General features: G+C 41.4%; 1 protein-coding gene across 1 annotated transcript; it reads right to left on the reverse strand.

Annotated features, from left to right (window-relative positions):
- Window positions 1–5,011: 5,011 nt before the first annotated feature.
- PPP6C (protein phosphatase 6 catalytic subunit) lies at window positions 5,012–18,820 on the reverse strand. The gene is made up of 7 exons (XM_072123582.1): window positions 18,661–18,820; window positions 15,508–15,603; window positions 14,221–14,286; window positions 12,793–12,934; window positions 11,633–11,712; window positions 9,692–9,901; window positions 5,012–8,186 (listed from the first exon to the last, which is right to left on the reverse strand). The coding sequence occupies exons 1-7, from the start codon at window positions 18,733–18,735 to the stop codon at window positions 7,938–7,940; spliced, it is 918 nt and encodes a 305-aa protein (XP_071979683.1). The 5' UTR covers window positions 18,736–18,820; the 3' UTR covers window positions 5,012–7,937.
- Between the last annotated feature and the right edge of the window lie 34 nt (window positions 18,821–18,854).

Raw genomic sequence — 18,854 nt, forward strand, 5'->3', positions numbered from 1 at the left:
TTTTTTAAGGCCTCTCAACCAGGGCACTCATTACTCCACAAACACTATATAGATACACCATTCATGTATTCCTTGTGAAATAAGCAACCAACATGGTGATGTGATGGAAGGCAAGCCGTTATCATCCCATTCTTTGTCACCTATAATGAGCAATCAGTGGCCCTGTTACTTACTATCACTGAATATTGAATTTGTTGGTCCAGATTGGTGAATACCCACATTAGCACAGTCTTCTTGCCTATAAATCCTGGGAGTGCGGTCACTCGTCGCGTTTAATGCATGCGTTTAAAAACGCATTGCAAGAACTGAAGAGAGATTTGCCTTATTAAACAGCTGTTAAGTTTAGGTTTACAAAATGCAAATGTTAACAATGCGTTAGCGGTTGCGTTTTGTAAACACATGTGTTTACAGCTGTTTAATTAGGCAAATCACTCTTCAGCTATTCCAATGCGTTTTTAAACGCATGAGGTAAACGCAACGTGTGACCGCACCCTCAAAGTCTCTACTATTGCCTAATCTGTACGGTATCTATCCCTAATTGTGCACTACTGCCTGGCTGACCCTATGTTAGGGGGCAGATTCTGCACTGTAGCAATGCTGGCGCACATGCGGCATTGATATTACCAACAAAGTAAATGAATGAACTGGGGCCCGCACCATCTAACATTCCAGGAGAGATACCAGACATACAAATCTCTGGCTCCCCCCTTCCCCCCACATTTTTTCTCCTGATTATCTTCATACTATGCCTATTAAAGTGTTCTCGACTCAAAACTTTCTCCTTTTGATGGGAATGATAATACATTAATACATTATTGTGCAACATTCTATATAGCTTCTGACATGTCATCCCCCGGGAGATCTGCTGTTTGACTTATTTTCCATTTCCCTTTAGTGTTATTATTTTCATTGTTTTTAACCTTCTACTATACGGAACATTTTTTTCAGACTGTATTTGCACTGATTTTTTTTTCATATTTAACTTTTTATCAATAATAATATAGAACATAACAAACAGGAAAGGGGAGTGGAGAGGATAAGCAAGAAAAGTCCAAAATCAGGTGCTAGCCTGCACCCCTTAGGGAGGGTGTGTGTGTGTATGTGAGTGATACAACAATACAGACAGTCCCCGGGTTACATACAAGATAGGGACTGTAGGTTTGTTCTTAAGTTGAATTTGTATGTAAGTCGAAACTGTATATTTTATCATTGTAGTTCCCGACAATTTTTTTTTTTGCCCCAGTGACAATTGGAGTTTCAAATTTTTTTGCTGTAATAGGACCAAGAATTATCAATAAAGCTTCATTACAGACACCTCACAGCTTATTATTGCAGTCTGGGACTATTTTAAAGCATCCAGAGAGCTTCACCAGAGGTCACAGTGGGCAGAGGGGTCTGTCTGTAACTATGGGTTGTCTGTAAGTCGGGTGTCCTTAAGTAGGGGACCGCCTGTACTGTATTTGCACGGATTTATAATACAGTATTGCACTGTGTGCTCTTTTTATGGGTTTTTCAACTCCTCATTCTATCAAGAGGAGTAAACAAAAAGTCCATTCATTCTTTAAATATTGGATGGGCCTGAAAACCCTGCTCTGCTTGCTGTGTAAAGTAGTCATCTGGAATGACAAGCAGTTAAAATTTCTGCATAAACAGAAAAGCAGTATGAAAAATAAAAGTTATAGGGATTTTCGGGACTAATATGCCAAAAGGACTAGCACTAGGAACATTAACCCCTTAGTGACGCGACCTGAAAAGTTTTTAGCAGATTTTTGCATGTGGCGGTTTAAGGGCGGAGTTTTTTTTAAGACACATAGAGCTTGTTTAAACTTTTTTTTTCATTTTTAGTCTTATTTGAAATTAAAAGTGGCTTTTTTTTTGTAATTTATAGTACTTTTTCAAATTAACAAATGAATTCTTTATTTTGTTTTGGTTGTTTTGATATAGAATATGTATAGTCTCTGGCAAAAGGTGCAAATCTGGCAATGATTTTTGTAGCGTGACAGGGGATTTTTTATTTTTTTTTAAATTATATGGGGAAATGTGAATGTATTAATGTGAATATTTATTCATATTTTTTGTGTATGTGTGTTTCTAATTTATATGTCCCCAATAAGGTCATATAAGACCCCAGGGACATTTTCACCATTTTTTTTTCTTTTCCAAGTACCAACCCCAGTTAAAAAAAAAAAACACCACCTGTCACTGGGGATGCTGATCGGAGCTGTACTGGGTATAAGTAGATCCAACAGCTCTGATTAAACCCTTTAGACCAGGCGGTCACGTTCAGTGTGGTGCTTTGAGGCGGCTACGGACCTGCGTCCACTGATGTCTAAAGTCAGTGGGAGGACGGAGACGAGTTAAGGCTTATATGCACACAGACATTAATGTGGCTATAATCTGGCTGAACTAGATCGTGGCTGCAACAGAGGTCTGTGGCACTCCCATCACGATGTGGTGAACATACTGTCTCACCCCACCGTGACATGGCTAGGCAGCCACATACCAATAGAAAGCTGTCTGTAGAGGGAAGGGGTGAGGAGCACTCCTCCCCACGACGGTGTATTCGCAAAGGATCCGTCCTGCGTTCGTGTGCATGTAGGCTAAGTGCCAATAATATTCAATAATGAGAAAAAATTTGAGAGCGCCAAGACAGATTTACTATTCTATATTATACACTGCTCTAAAAAAAACAAACAAAAAAAAAACCCACCAAAACACTCAAATAACACACCCTAGAGCTAAATGAATTAAATATTCTCATTGAATAATTTGTTTGGTACAAAGTTGAATGTGACAAAATGAGGCTCAGTATTGTGTGTAGCCTCCACGTGCCTGTAGGGCCTCCCTACAACCTCTTGGCATGTTCCTCATGAGGCTGAGTATTGTGTATGTGGCCTCCACATGCCTGTAGGACCTTCCTACAACCCTTCGCTATGTTCCTGATGAGGCTCAGTATTGTGTGTGGCCTCCACGTGCCTGTAGGGCCTCCCTACAACCTCTTGGCATTCTCCTGATGAGGTTGCGGTTGGTCTCCTGAGGGATCTGGCATTGCCCTGCATTAGGAGGAACCTAGAACCAACCGCACCAGCGTATGGTCTCAATAGGAGACTAAGGGTGTAGCGAATTTGCCAATCCTGGTGGTCTGTGGCAAATGCCAATGGTTCTGCACGGTGTTGGGGTGTGAGCACAACCCCATTTGTGGATGTCGGGCCCTCATACCATCCTCATGGAGTCGGTTTCTAACCATTTGTGCAGACACATGCACATTTGGGGCTGTTGGAGGTCATTTTGCAGGGCTCTGGCAGTGCTCCTTCTTGCACAAAGGCGGAGGTAGTGGTGCTGTTACTGGGTCGTTGCCTCGTCTTTTGGTAGTGCCTCCAGCCTCTGTCCACACCATAAACAGCTCACATTGATGTGCCATCCTGGATGAGCTGCAGTACCCAAGACACTTGTGTGGGTTGTAGAGTCCGTCTCATGCTACCACAAGTCTGAAAGCAACAACAACATTCAAAAATTACCAACATTAGCCAGAATAGGTACAGAGAAGTTGTCTGTGGTCCTCACCTGCAGTACCTCCTGTCATCTATTCCATTTGCAAAACAGCGTGTGAAATTGATTGTCAATCAGTATTGCTTCCTTAGTGAACAATTTGATTTCACAGAAGTTTGATTCACTTGGAGTTATACTGTGTTGTTTAAAGAGGACCTGTTACCTAAAGTGCAAAGCTTCTAGCGCCATCTCCGATGTAGCAGTTTTGATGCTAGCAATAGAAACGCCGTACCGCACTCAAAGCGGTCCGGCGTATTCATGAGGGGGCAGTCACTGCCGGCCTATGAAGAGGGCGGGGCGGTCAGCTGTCCGGCATTTCTATTGTACTTCGCAGCAGTGTTTGCTAGCGTTATCAGTGGTTTCCGATAACGCTAGCAGTGTAACACTATGGTGTCTGTTGTAGCACTAGCAGACAGCAAGCAGCTCCTAGTGCTTTTGTTATGGGCGATAGGTCCTCTTTAAAGAGAACCCGTCAAGCAAAATAACCCCCCTAAACTAAATATATTTTCATAAACTGCCATTAGAGCGCATTGCCTATATGCCTGTAAACCTAAGCAATGAGGTTCTAAAGCTGTATGCAAATGACGTGTGTGTGTGTGTACGTGTGTGTGTGTGTGTACGTGTGTGTGTGTGTGTACGTGTGTGTGTGTGTGTACGTGTGTGTGTGTGTGTACGTGTGTGTGTGTGTGTACGTGTGTGTGTGTGTGTACGTGTGTGTGTGTGTGTACGTGTGTGTGTGTGTGTGTACGTGTGTGTGTGTGTGTGTACGTGTGTGTGTACGTGTGTGTGTGTGTACGTGTGTGTGTGTGTGTGTACGTGTGTGTGTGTGTACGTGTGTGTGTGTGTACGTGTGTGTGTGTGTACGTGTACGTGTACACGTGTGTGTGTACGTGTGTGTGTACGTGTGTGTACGTGTGTGTGTGTTTAGGAGAGATACAGCAGCTCCAGGCAGCCATGTTACAGCAGAACATTGTGTCTCTCACCTGTATATTAGGAGGGAGAGCATGTCAGCAGATGCAGCACACACACTAGCAATGCTTTACTATACATTACACACATGAGCAGGGGGAGGAGAGGGGAGGGGTAACAGGAGTGACATCACTGCCTCTGACCATGTGACCAGCCTCATTTACATGATAAAAAATAGATGATTTTACATTAAATAATGTATGAAATAACTAGATAAAGGCTGGGATGGGATCCTTGTGAGCTGCTCCAACAGGTAGTAGTGAAAGGACTAGTGACACGGACCTGATGACAGGTGTCCTTTAAGTGTTCCCTTTAGCCGTGTAGTGACCCAAACTACATGATGTACCGTGTCCAGTAGTTCTGCCAAGTTTGGCCATGGTCTATGTCTGGTACTGCAGTACACTCCATTCTTAGTTATGACTACCCCCTCTAAAAGAGAAGACCTACTTTAATTCATACCAGAATAAGTTTAGTCACAAAACACAGAGACCAGTTTTACAGTCAGACATACTTTATTTCCAATATTTTACCTCTATGTGTCTTTTATGATTACTTTATTAAAATACAAGATATCTGGAAGGGAAAATAACTAAGATCAGTACATCTATTTTAAATGTACAACTTCAAAAGCTGCAATTTCTGGAAATTTAAAAAAAAAATTGCAGCCCTTGACAAAATGCTTAATTTTCTCATTTATATATTTGCTTTAAAACACATTTGATAAGGGAGAATTACATTTCTGCACACACACAACACAAGGCATTTACAATGAGACCTGGAATAACTTTGCTGCTGAAAAACTTTTGATTCTGCTATAATGTGCCGAACACTGTGGAACAGGGGGATGATGAGGGTTCGAAGGGGGAATAGATTCACATTTCAAGTTATCATATAAAGGAAACTTCTAGAAAATAAACACTCACAAATTGTTACCTAGATTCGCCTGTATATAACCACGTAGATGATCTTCATACCCATATATAATGGCCCGATACTCAGCTGCAAACAGCACCCAAACATACAGCATTTCCACTCATATTGAAAGATTTACAAAAACAAAGGAAAAAAAAAAAATAAACCTCCTTATGGCTCACAAGTAAAATCATGTGAGACATAGAGTCTGAGTTTTGGTCACACAGTACAGCAGAGGGCCTGAATGGATAAAGACCTAGGCAAGAAGATTATATCTAGGCTCTTCAAGTGCACCATGTATATAGTAGAATAGGTAAAGACTGCTGATATATAGAGTGCTCCTTTAAGAGACAAATAAATGGAGGAAGGGGTGTTTAGTCTGGATATGGCCAAGAAAGGAAGATTAGAAGAAAAGGTAGTTAAATTTTCACTGCAACAGCCCAACTCTAAATAATGCTGGCTATGTGCAGAATTGCAATACCAGGCATTGTGCATTGACTGGACAGACAAGTGTGAGGATGCACTACCTGCCACCAGCCATAGTACATGTAGGAAATGCCGTGCACCCTTTCATCTGCCATCTATGTATAAGACAGGCTAGTTATGTACACTCCATAGACACAACCAGATCACTTTCCATCCCATGTAGTTAACATCATGGATGACTACAGTGCACAATCTACTTGATGCAACAGACAAAATGGTTAGGCTGCCAAGCAAGTATCCCACACGGGTAATATTAATAGGACCATGAAAGATACATGTCAGACATTTGTCTCTATGCCACACACTACATAATACGGGCAGGGTATGTTTGGTTAACCTCCATATGCTGTATACGTTCATGTTTTAGGATTTTTTGGTGATAATGACAGTCAAAAATTAAGTGCACTGCAATATTACCTCTAAGGAGATGTAGCCATTCAAATTTTATATAATAAAGGGTAAGATGTTTTCACCTACACCAACCTGAAGTATTTAGTAAAAAAACAAAACAAAAAAAAACCACGCATCTCAAGGTGCAAAAGTCAATACTTGCATGTTATTATTCATGCTTTCAAAGGGAACCTGTCATAAGCATTTGACATTTGTACTTGATGACAGGTTCCAATAGCCTTTACTATCATGAGTGCAACACTGCTTTTATCATCAAAGCACCAAGCAAGCACCAACAAGTGGGCATCAACTTCAATGCAGCGAGTTTATATGTAAACGAGTCATGCTCCACCATACTCCTTCATACCTGCAGGAGATTTGCAGCAATCCATCCGTGGATGCAATGAAGCAGATATCCACATGACTTGATGGTGTTTGCTGGCAGAGGGGCCAATTCTTTTAACTTCTTGTATTTTTTGGCAAATGGAAGATTGATGATAAAGCAGTATTGCATGATAGAACCTGCCATCAGGTTTAAATGTCCATTAAATGTTCTGATTAAGATTTCAAGTTAACTTTAAGGGATTGTGGAGAGAATAAAATAAATTCTCTGGTAAATCTATGTAATCTGTTAACGACTGACCACTGGGGCTACTCAACTATGAGACCCTGGACAGAGTCAGATCAGGAATACACAACGCTGCTCCACTCATTTTCAACAGCGCTGCAAAGCCCAGTAGAGAAGGAGGAAAACTGTTTTGTTCCACCTTATTTAATGAACATGCCTCCTCAACATTAATGGATGAAAGAATATCAGCAGCAAATTATTAAGAAAATTCATGGACCTTCAGTGCCAGAAACTAGAACTGTTCATTTCATGAATTACTTATGGCTAACCATTGGCACAATCTATTAAAAAGGGCTTGCCCAGTTAAGTCTTTACTTTGGATGGGATGCTGGTACGTGGAGACACCGGATTCTGCAACAATCACCCATCAAGTAAGGTGCATGGGTACCAATCAATTGACCAGAACCACTGCACAATACTGGCTGGGCGGCTATTGTTAGCCTCAACAATGTGACCACCCAGAATACACTTGGGTCTGGTGTCAGAGTCAGATGTCTCACCAGATGTCAGAGTTATGCAGGAGAGCAGGATTGACAACCCCTTTACATAGGCATGTGTATTGTGATAAGCTGTAGTACCAAAGTTTCCTTATACAACACCTCTATGGGAACATGCGGCTCCTTCTCTGGTTACAGACAAAGCCAAAGAGCCGTTCAAGTCCATAACTCCCATCAAGCTCTAAGGGAGTGACACATAAAGTGAGAACAGCCCCGTTTGGCCTTCTCTGTAACTCTTTAACATAGGAATATTAGTCTCAGACTCCGTTCCTAATCTTAGGAGGAGAAATTGTAAGGGGAAGTGGAGAAACAAAAATAACTTTACTGCCACAAGGTGCTCTATAAGCAGTACATAAGGTTCTCAATATAAACATTACATATCTGATAATTTAAAAGAAAGGCAAGATGCAGCATTTCAGCAGCAAAGTGCTTAAAATGAACAAAAAAAAAAAATAAAAAAAATAAGATGAAATAATCCAGCACAGTACACGACAGGTGGAAAGACTTCAAAGAAAGTACGGTGTGGTGGTTCTGGGAGGGATAACACGTTCTGAATCTGGGACAGCACGAAATAGTTTTGGCTCCCGAGTGTTCACATCCTTGAAAACCATAATGGACGCAATGTTGCCACATCGGTAGCAGTAGTTTGGGGCAGACCAGACCGTTACCAGCTTTTCATCGAACATAAACTTGTAACCCTCGTGCACCAGCTGATGCGCTCGACATATAAGCTTCAGGTTATTTATGTGCACAAACTGGAGGAAGAAAAAAAAAAAAAAAAGTGTTTATACGAACTTCCCAAAGCCAACACATATCTACAGTAATGCTGAATGAAACAGAAAAGAATTTACAGAGCCAAATCACCATTCGGCCATCCATACAGGAGAACTGAGATTTATTAAACATCATACAGGGTCCATGTTTTGAGAGAGAACAGTTGGAAACCAGTCTAAGAAATGAAGTGTTCCCTGCAGCCAACACACAAAGTAGGAGATTTTGTTGGATATAATATTGTAGAAAACAACACCGTGTTGTGGAAAAGGAGGCAATGGATCTTTATCTGCAGCTCAAATTCTCAATTAAAGAGAACCCGTCATGCAAAATAACCCCCCTAAACTAAATATATTTTCATAAACTGCCATTAGAGAGCATTGCCTCTATCCCTTCATTGTCCCTCTATATGTCTGTAAACCTAAGCAATGAGGTCCTAAAGCTGTATGCAAATGACCTGTGAAATGTCCAATGAAGCATTAGCATATTCAAGCTGTCCACTCTATTCATGAGTGGGAGGCACAGCCACACCCCCAGTGCTTGACTGACAGCCTTTATAATGATGTGAGGCTGTATAATGATGTGCTTCCTGGTGCTGGTGGCCACACCCCCTGCAGCCTGTGTGTGCATGTGTGTGTGTATAGGAGAGATACAGCAGCTCCAGGCAGCCATGTTACAGCAGAACATGTCAGATTCATGTGTAGCTGATGTCTGTGTCTCTCACCTGTATATTAGGAGGACGCAGCATGTCAGCAGATGCAGCACTCACACTAGCCATGCTTTACTATACATTACACACAGACATGAGCAGGGGGAGGAGAGGGGAGGGGTAACAGGGGTGACATCACTGCCTCTGACCATGTGACCAGCCTCATTTATATGATAAAGAATAGATGATTTTACAATGAATAATGTATGAAATAACTAGATAAAGGCTGGGATGGATCCTTGTGAGCTGCTCCAACAGGTAGAGGTGACAGGACTAGTGGCAGAGACCTGATGACAGGTGTCCTTTAAGTCTCTTGCTGCCTGTATCTCTGGTTCAGTTTGAGGGATGAGGCTCATGTCTAATGGGGTATTTGAAGTCTCTAAAAAGGGACTTCTCAGTCGAACAAATAAAAGCGCGACTGTGGAGTTGATGTTTTAATAGGTAATTGGTTTTTCACATAAAAGTGAATGTTGAAAAGGACATTTCATACCTTACCAGCAGGCGCTGCAGTAGGAGCTGGTGATAGAATCCATTTATTTTTTGTTTCATTGTATTGCATCTATCATATGCTTAATGGAGCCGGGAGCCTATCTAGCACAATTAATCACCACAAAATCTAAATGGGTTTCCTCATGTCAGTCCAAATATACATGAATTCCATTTGGGGAATCCCTATAATATCAATGGGATTTTGCAAAGAAAAGCCTTACACATACTTTAATCTTCTATAACTTGTAAAAAAAAAAAACAGAACAAAAACACATAGTTCCACCAATTTACCTCATTGGTGACTTTTGCTCCAAACAGCCAACCTGCTCCCCTAGGGCTGATAGCCCACGTGTCCACATCCTCTGGGTCTGACCATACCAAGTCACAGAACGCTCCTTTGTGTGGGATTTCTTGATTGCGCTCAATGGTCCGGATCTGATCCAAGGTCTTTATGTCTGGGGACAATCCACCATGCACACAAAGAATTTGCTCATCTATCAACTAGAGGGAGAGAAAAATAGCACATTACTGAATCATAACATACAGGGTCACTATTCTGCATACATTAACCTGCAATGCACAGCATAGTAATCATGCTTCAGACTCGGGCAAAGGATAAAAACTGAGCAACAACTGTTTCTGGCTGAATTTTGCCATGACCAGGCCCAAAATGGGCCAATTCCTATCCGAAATTCAGTATTATGTTCCCTTGCAAAATACTTCATAAAAATAAATACTCAAAAGAGGTTTGTCCATGAAAAACAGTTCTCAAATTTTAATCCCCTAGTGATGTTTATACAATAAAGATCATATTTAGCCCCTCGGCGGGTCAGTGTAGAATGCCAGAGTGTGGGCGGGGACTTCTCATAGCACAGAGGGATGATGGTGTGCTGACAATGTGCTTAGATGATCAGGATACTGGGGTTATCTACAAATTTATTTAGTTTCTGAACATTCACTAGTATCTGCACATAAAGAAAAAAAAATAGAAAAAAAAAAATAGATGAGACAGATCAGAGATTATTTTATCCACGAGATGCATGTAACAGACAATGACATTTTCAGCTCTGCTATATCTCAGACATAACATACACTGTCAGCTCTGCTGTGCCTTCCTCCCCATCCCTTGGTAAAGACCTTATCTAACAGAAGCTTGTAGAGCAAGTCTCCTCACACTGCTGTCTGCCAGCAGGAAGTCTGTGCGAGTATGGGCTCATCTTCGAATGCAAAGGTATGGGCAGGAGGCAGAAAGCTACGTCAGACAGGAGAACAGTCTGTCCTGCCAAACCCTAGACTTCCGATTTAGGGTCGGATCCCAAGGCAACTGAAATTACACCAGGACTCACGGAGACTGGTTGGAATTATATCGGTGAAATGCTGGATTATTGTTAATAGCAGTCAGAGAATGTGTTATTTTGTTATCCTGAGTATATTTAAGAATCTTGTCTTTGTGGGAATACCCCTTTAAGATCTTGTTCAGATCAAGATCACTATATATTTTTACATTGCACAGGATAAATGCGTACAGTATTTGTAATGGGGTAGAATTAATATGTGGTTTATTGGTTTTCAAAATGCTGCTAATGTAGATCACAGCATGTAAGTCACTGGCGAGGATGGTGAACATGCCAGGTAACGTACAACGCACAATTATAATGTTATGCAAATGCTTAGAGAATGCAGAAATACATATTTGCAATACAGCTGTAATGGGCTTTTGCAACCTGTCTTTAGTGAAAACGAGGTCCACGGTGACAGGTTCCCTTCAAGAACAATTGTTACAGGTTTTGACACAACTTTCAATCGCATCAGCATCCTGAAGTTTCCAATATCATTGAAAGGAGAGGAAAATTAAAACATTATTGGAGCTTCTCTGCAGGGCATCCAAACAGGAAAAGCTGACTGAAGAAGGTTATCCAATCAAATTCCAGCCCGGTCCTCATCCCATCGCTCCTCCTGCAGTCCCAGGCAGCCAAGTATGCATAGCTTTTAAATAGTGCTAAGCAAGAAATTTAGTAGTAGTCCCCTCCCTAGATGTCTTCTCAAAAGTGTGAACGCATTACTCTTTGTCTGGGGTATCCCCTAATATTTTTTAAGTTGTTACCTGAAAGAGTTTATTTTTTTTTTGTGTGGTATTAAGATATGTAATAGATCATTTGCTGCACCTGTACTCGAAGGTTTTAGGAAAAGTCTTGATAACATGTTAAAAAGTAACAAAGGCACAATACTTACAGCTGCTACTGTCAGCATATCAAACACCTTGGTACAGTACCGCCAAGCATTGGCATTTCCATATTTTGTTTGGCACTCATCTAAAAACAAAGAATAATTTTAGTAATCCATGGTTAGGCAATCTGTGGATTTCTGGGATTTCAAGTCACAGATGTGCATATGTTGGGTAGAATTAAATGCAACTGCTAAAAAGCCAGCAAGTTAGCTGACCAGTGCAAAAGCTGAACTGGATATGACAAACAAACACTAATAGATGTTCTACTCTTTCCTCTAGTTTATGGAGGATGATCCACATCAGACAAAACAGTTTTGAGTAAGCTGGTAACATGGGCAGAAGTCTACTGTGCAGTTTACCTCGCTTAGTTTCGCTGACATGTCTCCCTCAGATTGGGACCTGATCAGAAAATAGTATTGCAGACTAAAACAGAGCTTTTTGACGTGCAAGACTAATGATGTCAGGTAGTAAATGTCTAACCTCACTGAAATAATAAGAGTAGGTGATAGGTAATTCACCTAGACGCATGATACAATTAACCCTTACTGGTTTGGGGTTAATGGAGATTACAGCGTTGACCCGTATATGGATCTCTGCATTGAGTCTTCACTTCTGTGTCACATTTGCCCACATTATGTATTACTGTAGTTATTCTCTTAACGTGAGCCAGTGTTCTATCTTGTATTCTGACTGTAACTAGTCCATTTCATGCATGGTTCCCATTTTTTTTTCTTACACAAACTTTGTCCCCCCCCCCCTTTTTGTATTGCATATATTATTTACTTAAAATTCTACATCATGTGTATTTATTTGCTCTTTACAACTTATGTTTTTCCATGTAAAATAAGATCGTAAAATGAGTTTAAGGGTAAATTTAGACAGCCGTGTGCTCGCCCAGACAGTTTACTGGGCAGCCATAGGGTCAGGAGGAGGAGATGCGATGGGCGAGCGCACTTCACCCCTCCTCCCTCCATAGGCAGACAAGCGGCCTAAAATCTTCCGAAATGTAGGACAAGTCCTATATTTTGCGCCGCCACAGAGACTCTGTGGCGGGAGCCATAGAAGTCAACGGGGGCAGAGATCTGGTAGCTAATCATGCAACCAGATCATGGCCCCCATAGTAGCCATGTGAATGAGCCCTGACAAACAAAACCAGGCGACTTACCGTAAAATCCATATACTTGTGTGATCTGTCTACTCTCGTGATTCCCTCTCAGCAGTGTAATGCGGTCAGGCCACTTTGCTTTCAGAGCAAGAAGGTAAGTGAACGTTTCCAGGCTGTAATAACCTCTGTCTACAAAGTCTCCCTGAAAATGGATCAGAGTATTTAGTTGTCAGGAAAGCATTTTTAGTCAGGTAGCTTTATAGCAATATGAGGTTTTTTTTTTTTTTTTAAGACCATAACAAGATAGGGTGATGTATTAGCAATCAAAGGGTTAACATCCACGATCGGTGCTAGCACAGTGAGCCTTCCCAATACACCCACATCCAAAGTGTGACGTACAGATACATTGCACGTCAGTAAGGGCTTAAGGTCTAAAAGAGACCACCATGTTCTCTTGTTTGCAATGATCTATAACCTTCTACACGTCCTGCAAGTAGAAGATAAGTTGTAAAGTTGTTACAACCCTATAGGCCTTACTCTTCTATGCCTACTGGCTGATTGAGGGAGGAAAACTACCATCGAAAATCTACCTATTAATGCAGAACTGATGGTAGGTTCCTATTAACTTACTAACCCATAACCTATCTTTACCCAATGCTTTTGAAAGTCTACAGGCAGTAAGGAGCAAAAGCTACTTCACTCCCTAGTATCCTCTGCAATCCCTCCCCATCTGTGCATCCTGCTCCCGCTGTTCACTGCCCCTTAGGAGCTCTGTGCATGCGCAGTAGCTCCGGCATCAGTGCTGACATGCACATGTATAGCAGCATTTACATTATAACTAGATAAAGTTAAGCTTATCTTTAGAAAGCATTATAATGGTCAGCTAAACATAGAATAGGGTTTAGTAGGTTAATAGGAACCTACCATAAGGGCTGGATTAAAATAAATAAATGAAAACCTCACAGTAAAACATCCAACCTCAACTTATCCTAATCCTTTCTGAATCCTTTACTACAGGGCATTAAAGGAAACCTACCACTTGTAGTGGCAGGTTTCTGATGGAAATACCGGGCACCAGCTCATGGTGAGCTGGTGCCGGAGCTTATTTTTGTTAGTGTTTTAAACCGCGGTATCGCGGTTTATAACACTTTTTAAACTTTATAGCCTTCGCAGGGAGGTACGCGCTCGGCGCTTACCGTGCGCGCGGCTACATAGGAAGTGAATGAAAGCCGTGCGCATGGTAAGCGCCGAGCGCGTACCTCCCTGCGCCGGCTATAAAGTTTCAAAAGTGTTATAAACCGCGATACCGCGGTTTAAAACACTAACAAAAATCAGCTCCGGCACCAGCGCACCCTGAGCTGGTGCCCGGTATTTCCATCAGAAACCTGCCACTACAAGTGGTAGGTTTCCTTTAAAGGTCTATCCGGACAGCAAAAATGAGAACAGACTATTCAGCAGTAAACCAACCTCAAGTACATGATCCCTTACCATAAATATGTAATTTGTGTCAGGGACTTGTCCTCCAGTTCTGAAGAGTTCACACAGATCATAAAACTGGAAAGAAAAACAAAAAAGGGACCTGAATTAATTCTCTATATACTGTATATATACTAAATACTGTACTGTAGTGGGAAAAAAAACAAAAAAAAAAAAAACACTACAGAAGTGATGACAACATGATTCATGAACAGGAGAGTGAAAGACTAAGGGTAGTCATCACTTTGGAGCCAACTGAACAGACAGCCTCAGAATCTAGATCCTGCATTGATGAAGCTGATGGCACAGGTATCCGCCAATTTTACAGTTCAGAAATCTCCTCTTCGTTAAATTGTGGGCAATCCAATTTTCTAAGGGTAAATTCAGACAAATACGTGTCCGCCTTACCGTAGCACACGTGAGCGCTGCTCACCCCTCTCCATAGAGAAACATGGGGCACAGCATCACATTCCAGGGAAAGATACGACATGCCCCATCTTTCTCCTGGCCGTGCGCTTATTTCCAACCTATGGTGGACATATTTCCGACATATATACTTCCCATAACGCCGTCTGAATGCATCCCAAGGTTATGATCGTGCCTATAGTGAAATTCTATTTTTTTTTTTGTTTGTTTGTTTTATTTTTCATATATGAAGGGAGGTGGGGGTTGTGGGGATTCTTACATGTATCATTTAACCAGTTAAAATAACTCACAACAGCACCTAGAAATCAGAAATTATTTTATTATTTTGTATCATCGTGAGCCAAGACCAGAAGTGGTTCACCAGTTTTATTTGGATTTCTCTTTTAAGTACAATGCACAATGATACAAATATGGAACATAGTGACTTCAGTTTCATGTTACCATGACAGCAGATATTCCCATAAGACAGTGATGGCAAACCTTTTAGAGGCCGGGTGCCCAAACTACAACAAAGACCCACTTATTTATCGCAAAGTGCCAACACAGAAATGTAATTTGTGATTTATACTCCCTTCTGTGTCACATCTTTCATTGATACCAGCACCTGAGGACACCAATAAAGCAGAAAATAGTCCCAGGTAGAGCTGTCCCTTTAATATATATAAAATACCTCTGTGCACAGCAAGTCCTGGGCTGTCTGGGACTGCAGGAATACACATGGAGTCATCTCTGGTGATGACCTGAGTGCCCACAGAAAGGGCTCTGAGTGCCACCTCTGGCACCAGTGCCATAGGTTAGCCATCACTGCCATAAGACATACCAAATTGATATTAAACTGCTTATGGTTCTTTGGTCCATGGAGTACAACTTTACCTGTCCATGTATATCTCCGCAGACTGTAACTGGAGTAGATACGGGCTGAACATTTGACTCTTCCAGGAGCAGATCGCACACATAATCACATAACCGCTGCAAGGAGACAGAGAGAATTCATTCACGTACAAAAGGATAGCAACCTCAAATACATCATATGCTGGTATACTTATTCCGAGTGACTACCAGTATTCTACCCTAGATGGGAAAACATACAGTATTCCTATATTGTCACTCAAAATTGGGGCTCTCGTATATGTTGGCGCTGCGTCTGACAAAATTTTAACTGTTTGTTAAAAAGTTGATAGTTTGTTTGGTTCACAGCGCATTTTGGCTCCAGACAGGAGCCTTCGTCAGGTGAAATTACAATAACTTAGTCTCACACAAATACTTATATATGCACACACAATACCTACTGATGGTGCTCATTACATATACCGGAAGGTACATCACAATAAGCGGTATACACATCGGATATAAAATCTAAAAAATAATTAAAAAAAAAAAAAACTTTTTTTTTTACATGGAATGAATGGTATGTTTATTGAACATATAAAGCTATTAAGAAAAGGCTTTATTGTATGACACAAGACGAGCCTGTATGAAATCAACTCCATATCTCCTCTTCTCGAGAATAAGCTACAATAAAGGCTTTTCTTAAAAACTTTACATGCTCAATATACTTGCCATTCATTCCATGTAATTTTTTTTAAAATTTTTTTTAGATTTTATCTCTGATGTGTATATCCCTTATTGTGACATCCCTTCCAGTATATGTATGTGTGTGTGAGTGTATATATGTGACCAAGTTATTGTAATTGCACCTGACAAAGGATTTCACCTCCTACTATAGAAGTAATAAAAGGGTCAACGTGATTGAACAGGGACCAGTACCAGGGCTCCATTTGCAGGGGTCTTCGAGCCCACCACTCTGTTAACTACAGGTCACTGCTCGCTGACCTTCTGTGACCCACTATGCAGTTTGTTCATACAGGTCAGGTAACTTATGAAACGGCTTTCATGTTTTTTTTTTTATTAACGGCTTTCATGTTTGACAATAACTACTGGCCAATTTTTAAGGATTTGTGGACATAAACTGTATAGGCATTGTATAATTCAATACACATCCAGGTAAAAAAAAAAAAAAAAAGTGCTGCATTAAACTTGTGACTAAAAAGTTTTACCCGGCTCATCAGTTGCATTAGGTCTGATGTGACTACAAGACCCTTTAGACAACCATTAGTAACCGTTTAGCATTTTCCATAAGGTCTACAAGTGTTAACAAAGCCTGAAAAACAGATAAACGCTAACATGTGCAGCAGTTACTACTTTAGTGAACCAAAACAAAGAGCATACACAGTATCTGGTGACTGACTGCTTCATAGGACACAAGTGAAGTATGCCAAACCCAAACACCAACAAAACAAAGAGGAAGGCTGCCCGAGCCATTCCTCACACAGAGTCCACGAGCTCCATGACAGCTGTACTGAAGATGTCACATGATCAATCACATGTGATCATCTACTATCCAGCAGGGTATCCTGTAGTAATTGCTTGAGGATATCCCAAGAGAGCTGTGCAATCCTACAGTATTCTTACAAGCATAACCTGTTGGGATTATTAGAGTTGAGACACACAGCTCTAGAGGAAGCTAGCTCCATTCCTAGTTAACCCAAATGAGAGGCCCAGAAATACAACAAGAATACAATAAAACTCACTAGAATATTTGTGGTGTTATACCCCATTCAGGATTGGATGGGAACCCATATAAGTACCAAATGTCACAAAAATCTGCTATTTTTTGGCAAGGTCAGGTAACCATCTCCTAACAGACTGATAATGTCAACAAAAAACTCACGCTTTCAGAATTGAATACGGACCCGTGTTAAATTACTTCCATGTAAGATTAGCTATTCGCAGAAGTGGCTTGTCATGGTCTCCCCACTAAAAATGGAGACTTTAAATGTAGATTTTACAAAATTTTAGGGGAAAAAATACAATGAAGTGTAATGTGCACCAACAGAGTAAGTACTGCCTGCTCTGTAAAAGTTTTTGTTTTTTAGCTAGATCCAATACTAGAAACACAAACAACCTTTGATGTTGAGAATATTGAATCCATGGGGCAGCTGTGGTGAACCAGAGGAACGAGCGGCCGAAGCGACACTGAGCCCTCTGTGTGGGCACCAGGCTCACTAAGCACTGACCCAGCACCGAGTATAGACAGGACTCAATGCCTCCTCCTGCTGTCCCAAGCCGCCATGGACCTGCCTTCCTCAGCAATATTTTAAAGAGACATACTGCAGACAGTAGAAGAAATAATAAGATGTAGAGCCCAATTATCAGGGAAGCCAAAATAAAAATCCAGATTTCTCTTCCTCCTTTCAACTGTATCAATGTTCTCCGGATGCGGATACCAATAAATGTTGTTGCACAGGAGAGGGAATAAGTTACTGCTCAAATTGTTGCATTGGTACTTTGGGTTGCAGTTTAGACACACACACAAAAATTGTCAACATGGAGCTGGAGTGATGCAACCACCACTGTACTCACTTCTATGGGAAAAACAGAGCACTGCACTCAGATCACTGGCAGCCCTAATGAAGCATCAGATAACTTACTCATGCGGTGTCTAAAATGTTCGCCAGTGCCCTAGTGAAGGTCCTGCATCCAGAGCGAGTGGAGAAACTGAGCATGTGCAACCACCAATTTACTCATCTATGGGAATGACTGGGCCCTGCACTGGGATCACTGCAAGTTTTAATGAAGTAGCAGAATTCACATGGACAGAGACCCCCACTTTTCCAGGGCCCCACCACAATCTGATACTAATAGCCAATCCGCTGTACATGTAGGAATATTTCTATAGAATTGAAGGCAAGGAAGTGTTAAAATAAAACTAAATATAGAAGATTATAAACCAATAATCACAACATGTGTTGTATTATCGTGACAGGTCTGTGAATAATGGCCAAAGACAACTACAGGAACTAGGATAGATCTGAGTGAGAGAAGCCATGGCCAGTCATACATGTATGTGTATACCAGGAGGCCGTGTATGTGTATAGGAGGAGACAGGGAAACCACATCCAGCTTATGGAAAACTTTGCCGCTGCGGCAGTGTCCGCCATGGCCGCGCAGGCCTCGGCTTCTCACCTTCAGGTCGTTCTCCGGTAAATACTTGCACTGCCGGGCGATCTCCACATACTTATCCAGGTCCAGCGGCGCCATTTTGCGACAGACTGTAACTGTTAGGGCGGGAGGCACCGGGAGAACGTCACTTCCGGCCCGGAGAACCTTCCTCACTTCCTGGAGGATAAAGAAGACGGAAGTGTAATTTTTTTTTCATT

Source organism: Engystomops pustulosus, chromosome 9, assembly GCF_040894005.1.
Source record: "Engystomops pustulosus chromosome 9, aEngPut4.maternal, whole genome shotgun sequence".
NCBI classification, from domain to species: domain Eukaryota; kingdom Metazoa; phylum Chordata; class Amphibia; order Anura; family Leptodactylidae; genus Engystomops; species Engystomops pustulosus.

Bases quoted from the DNA above. Each gene is read 5' to 3' on its own strand.
- PPP6C (XM_072123582.1), bottom strand. From the start codon at position 18,735: ATGGCGCCGCTGGACCTGGATAAGTATGTGGAGATCGCCCGGCAGTGC. The intron at 15,604-18,660 runs GTGAGAAGCCGA...GTCTCCTTGCAG, and splicing joins TACCGGAGAACGACCTGAAG to CGGTTATGTGATTATGTGTG. The intron at 8,187-9,691 runs GTAAATTGGTGG...TTCTTCCTCCAG, and splicing joins GAGCAAAAGTCACCAATGAG to TTTGTGCACATAAATAACCT.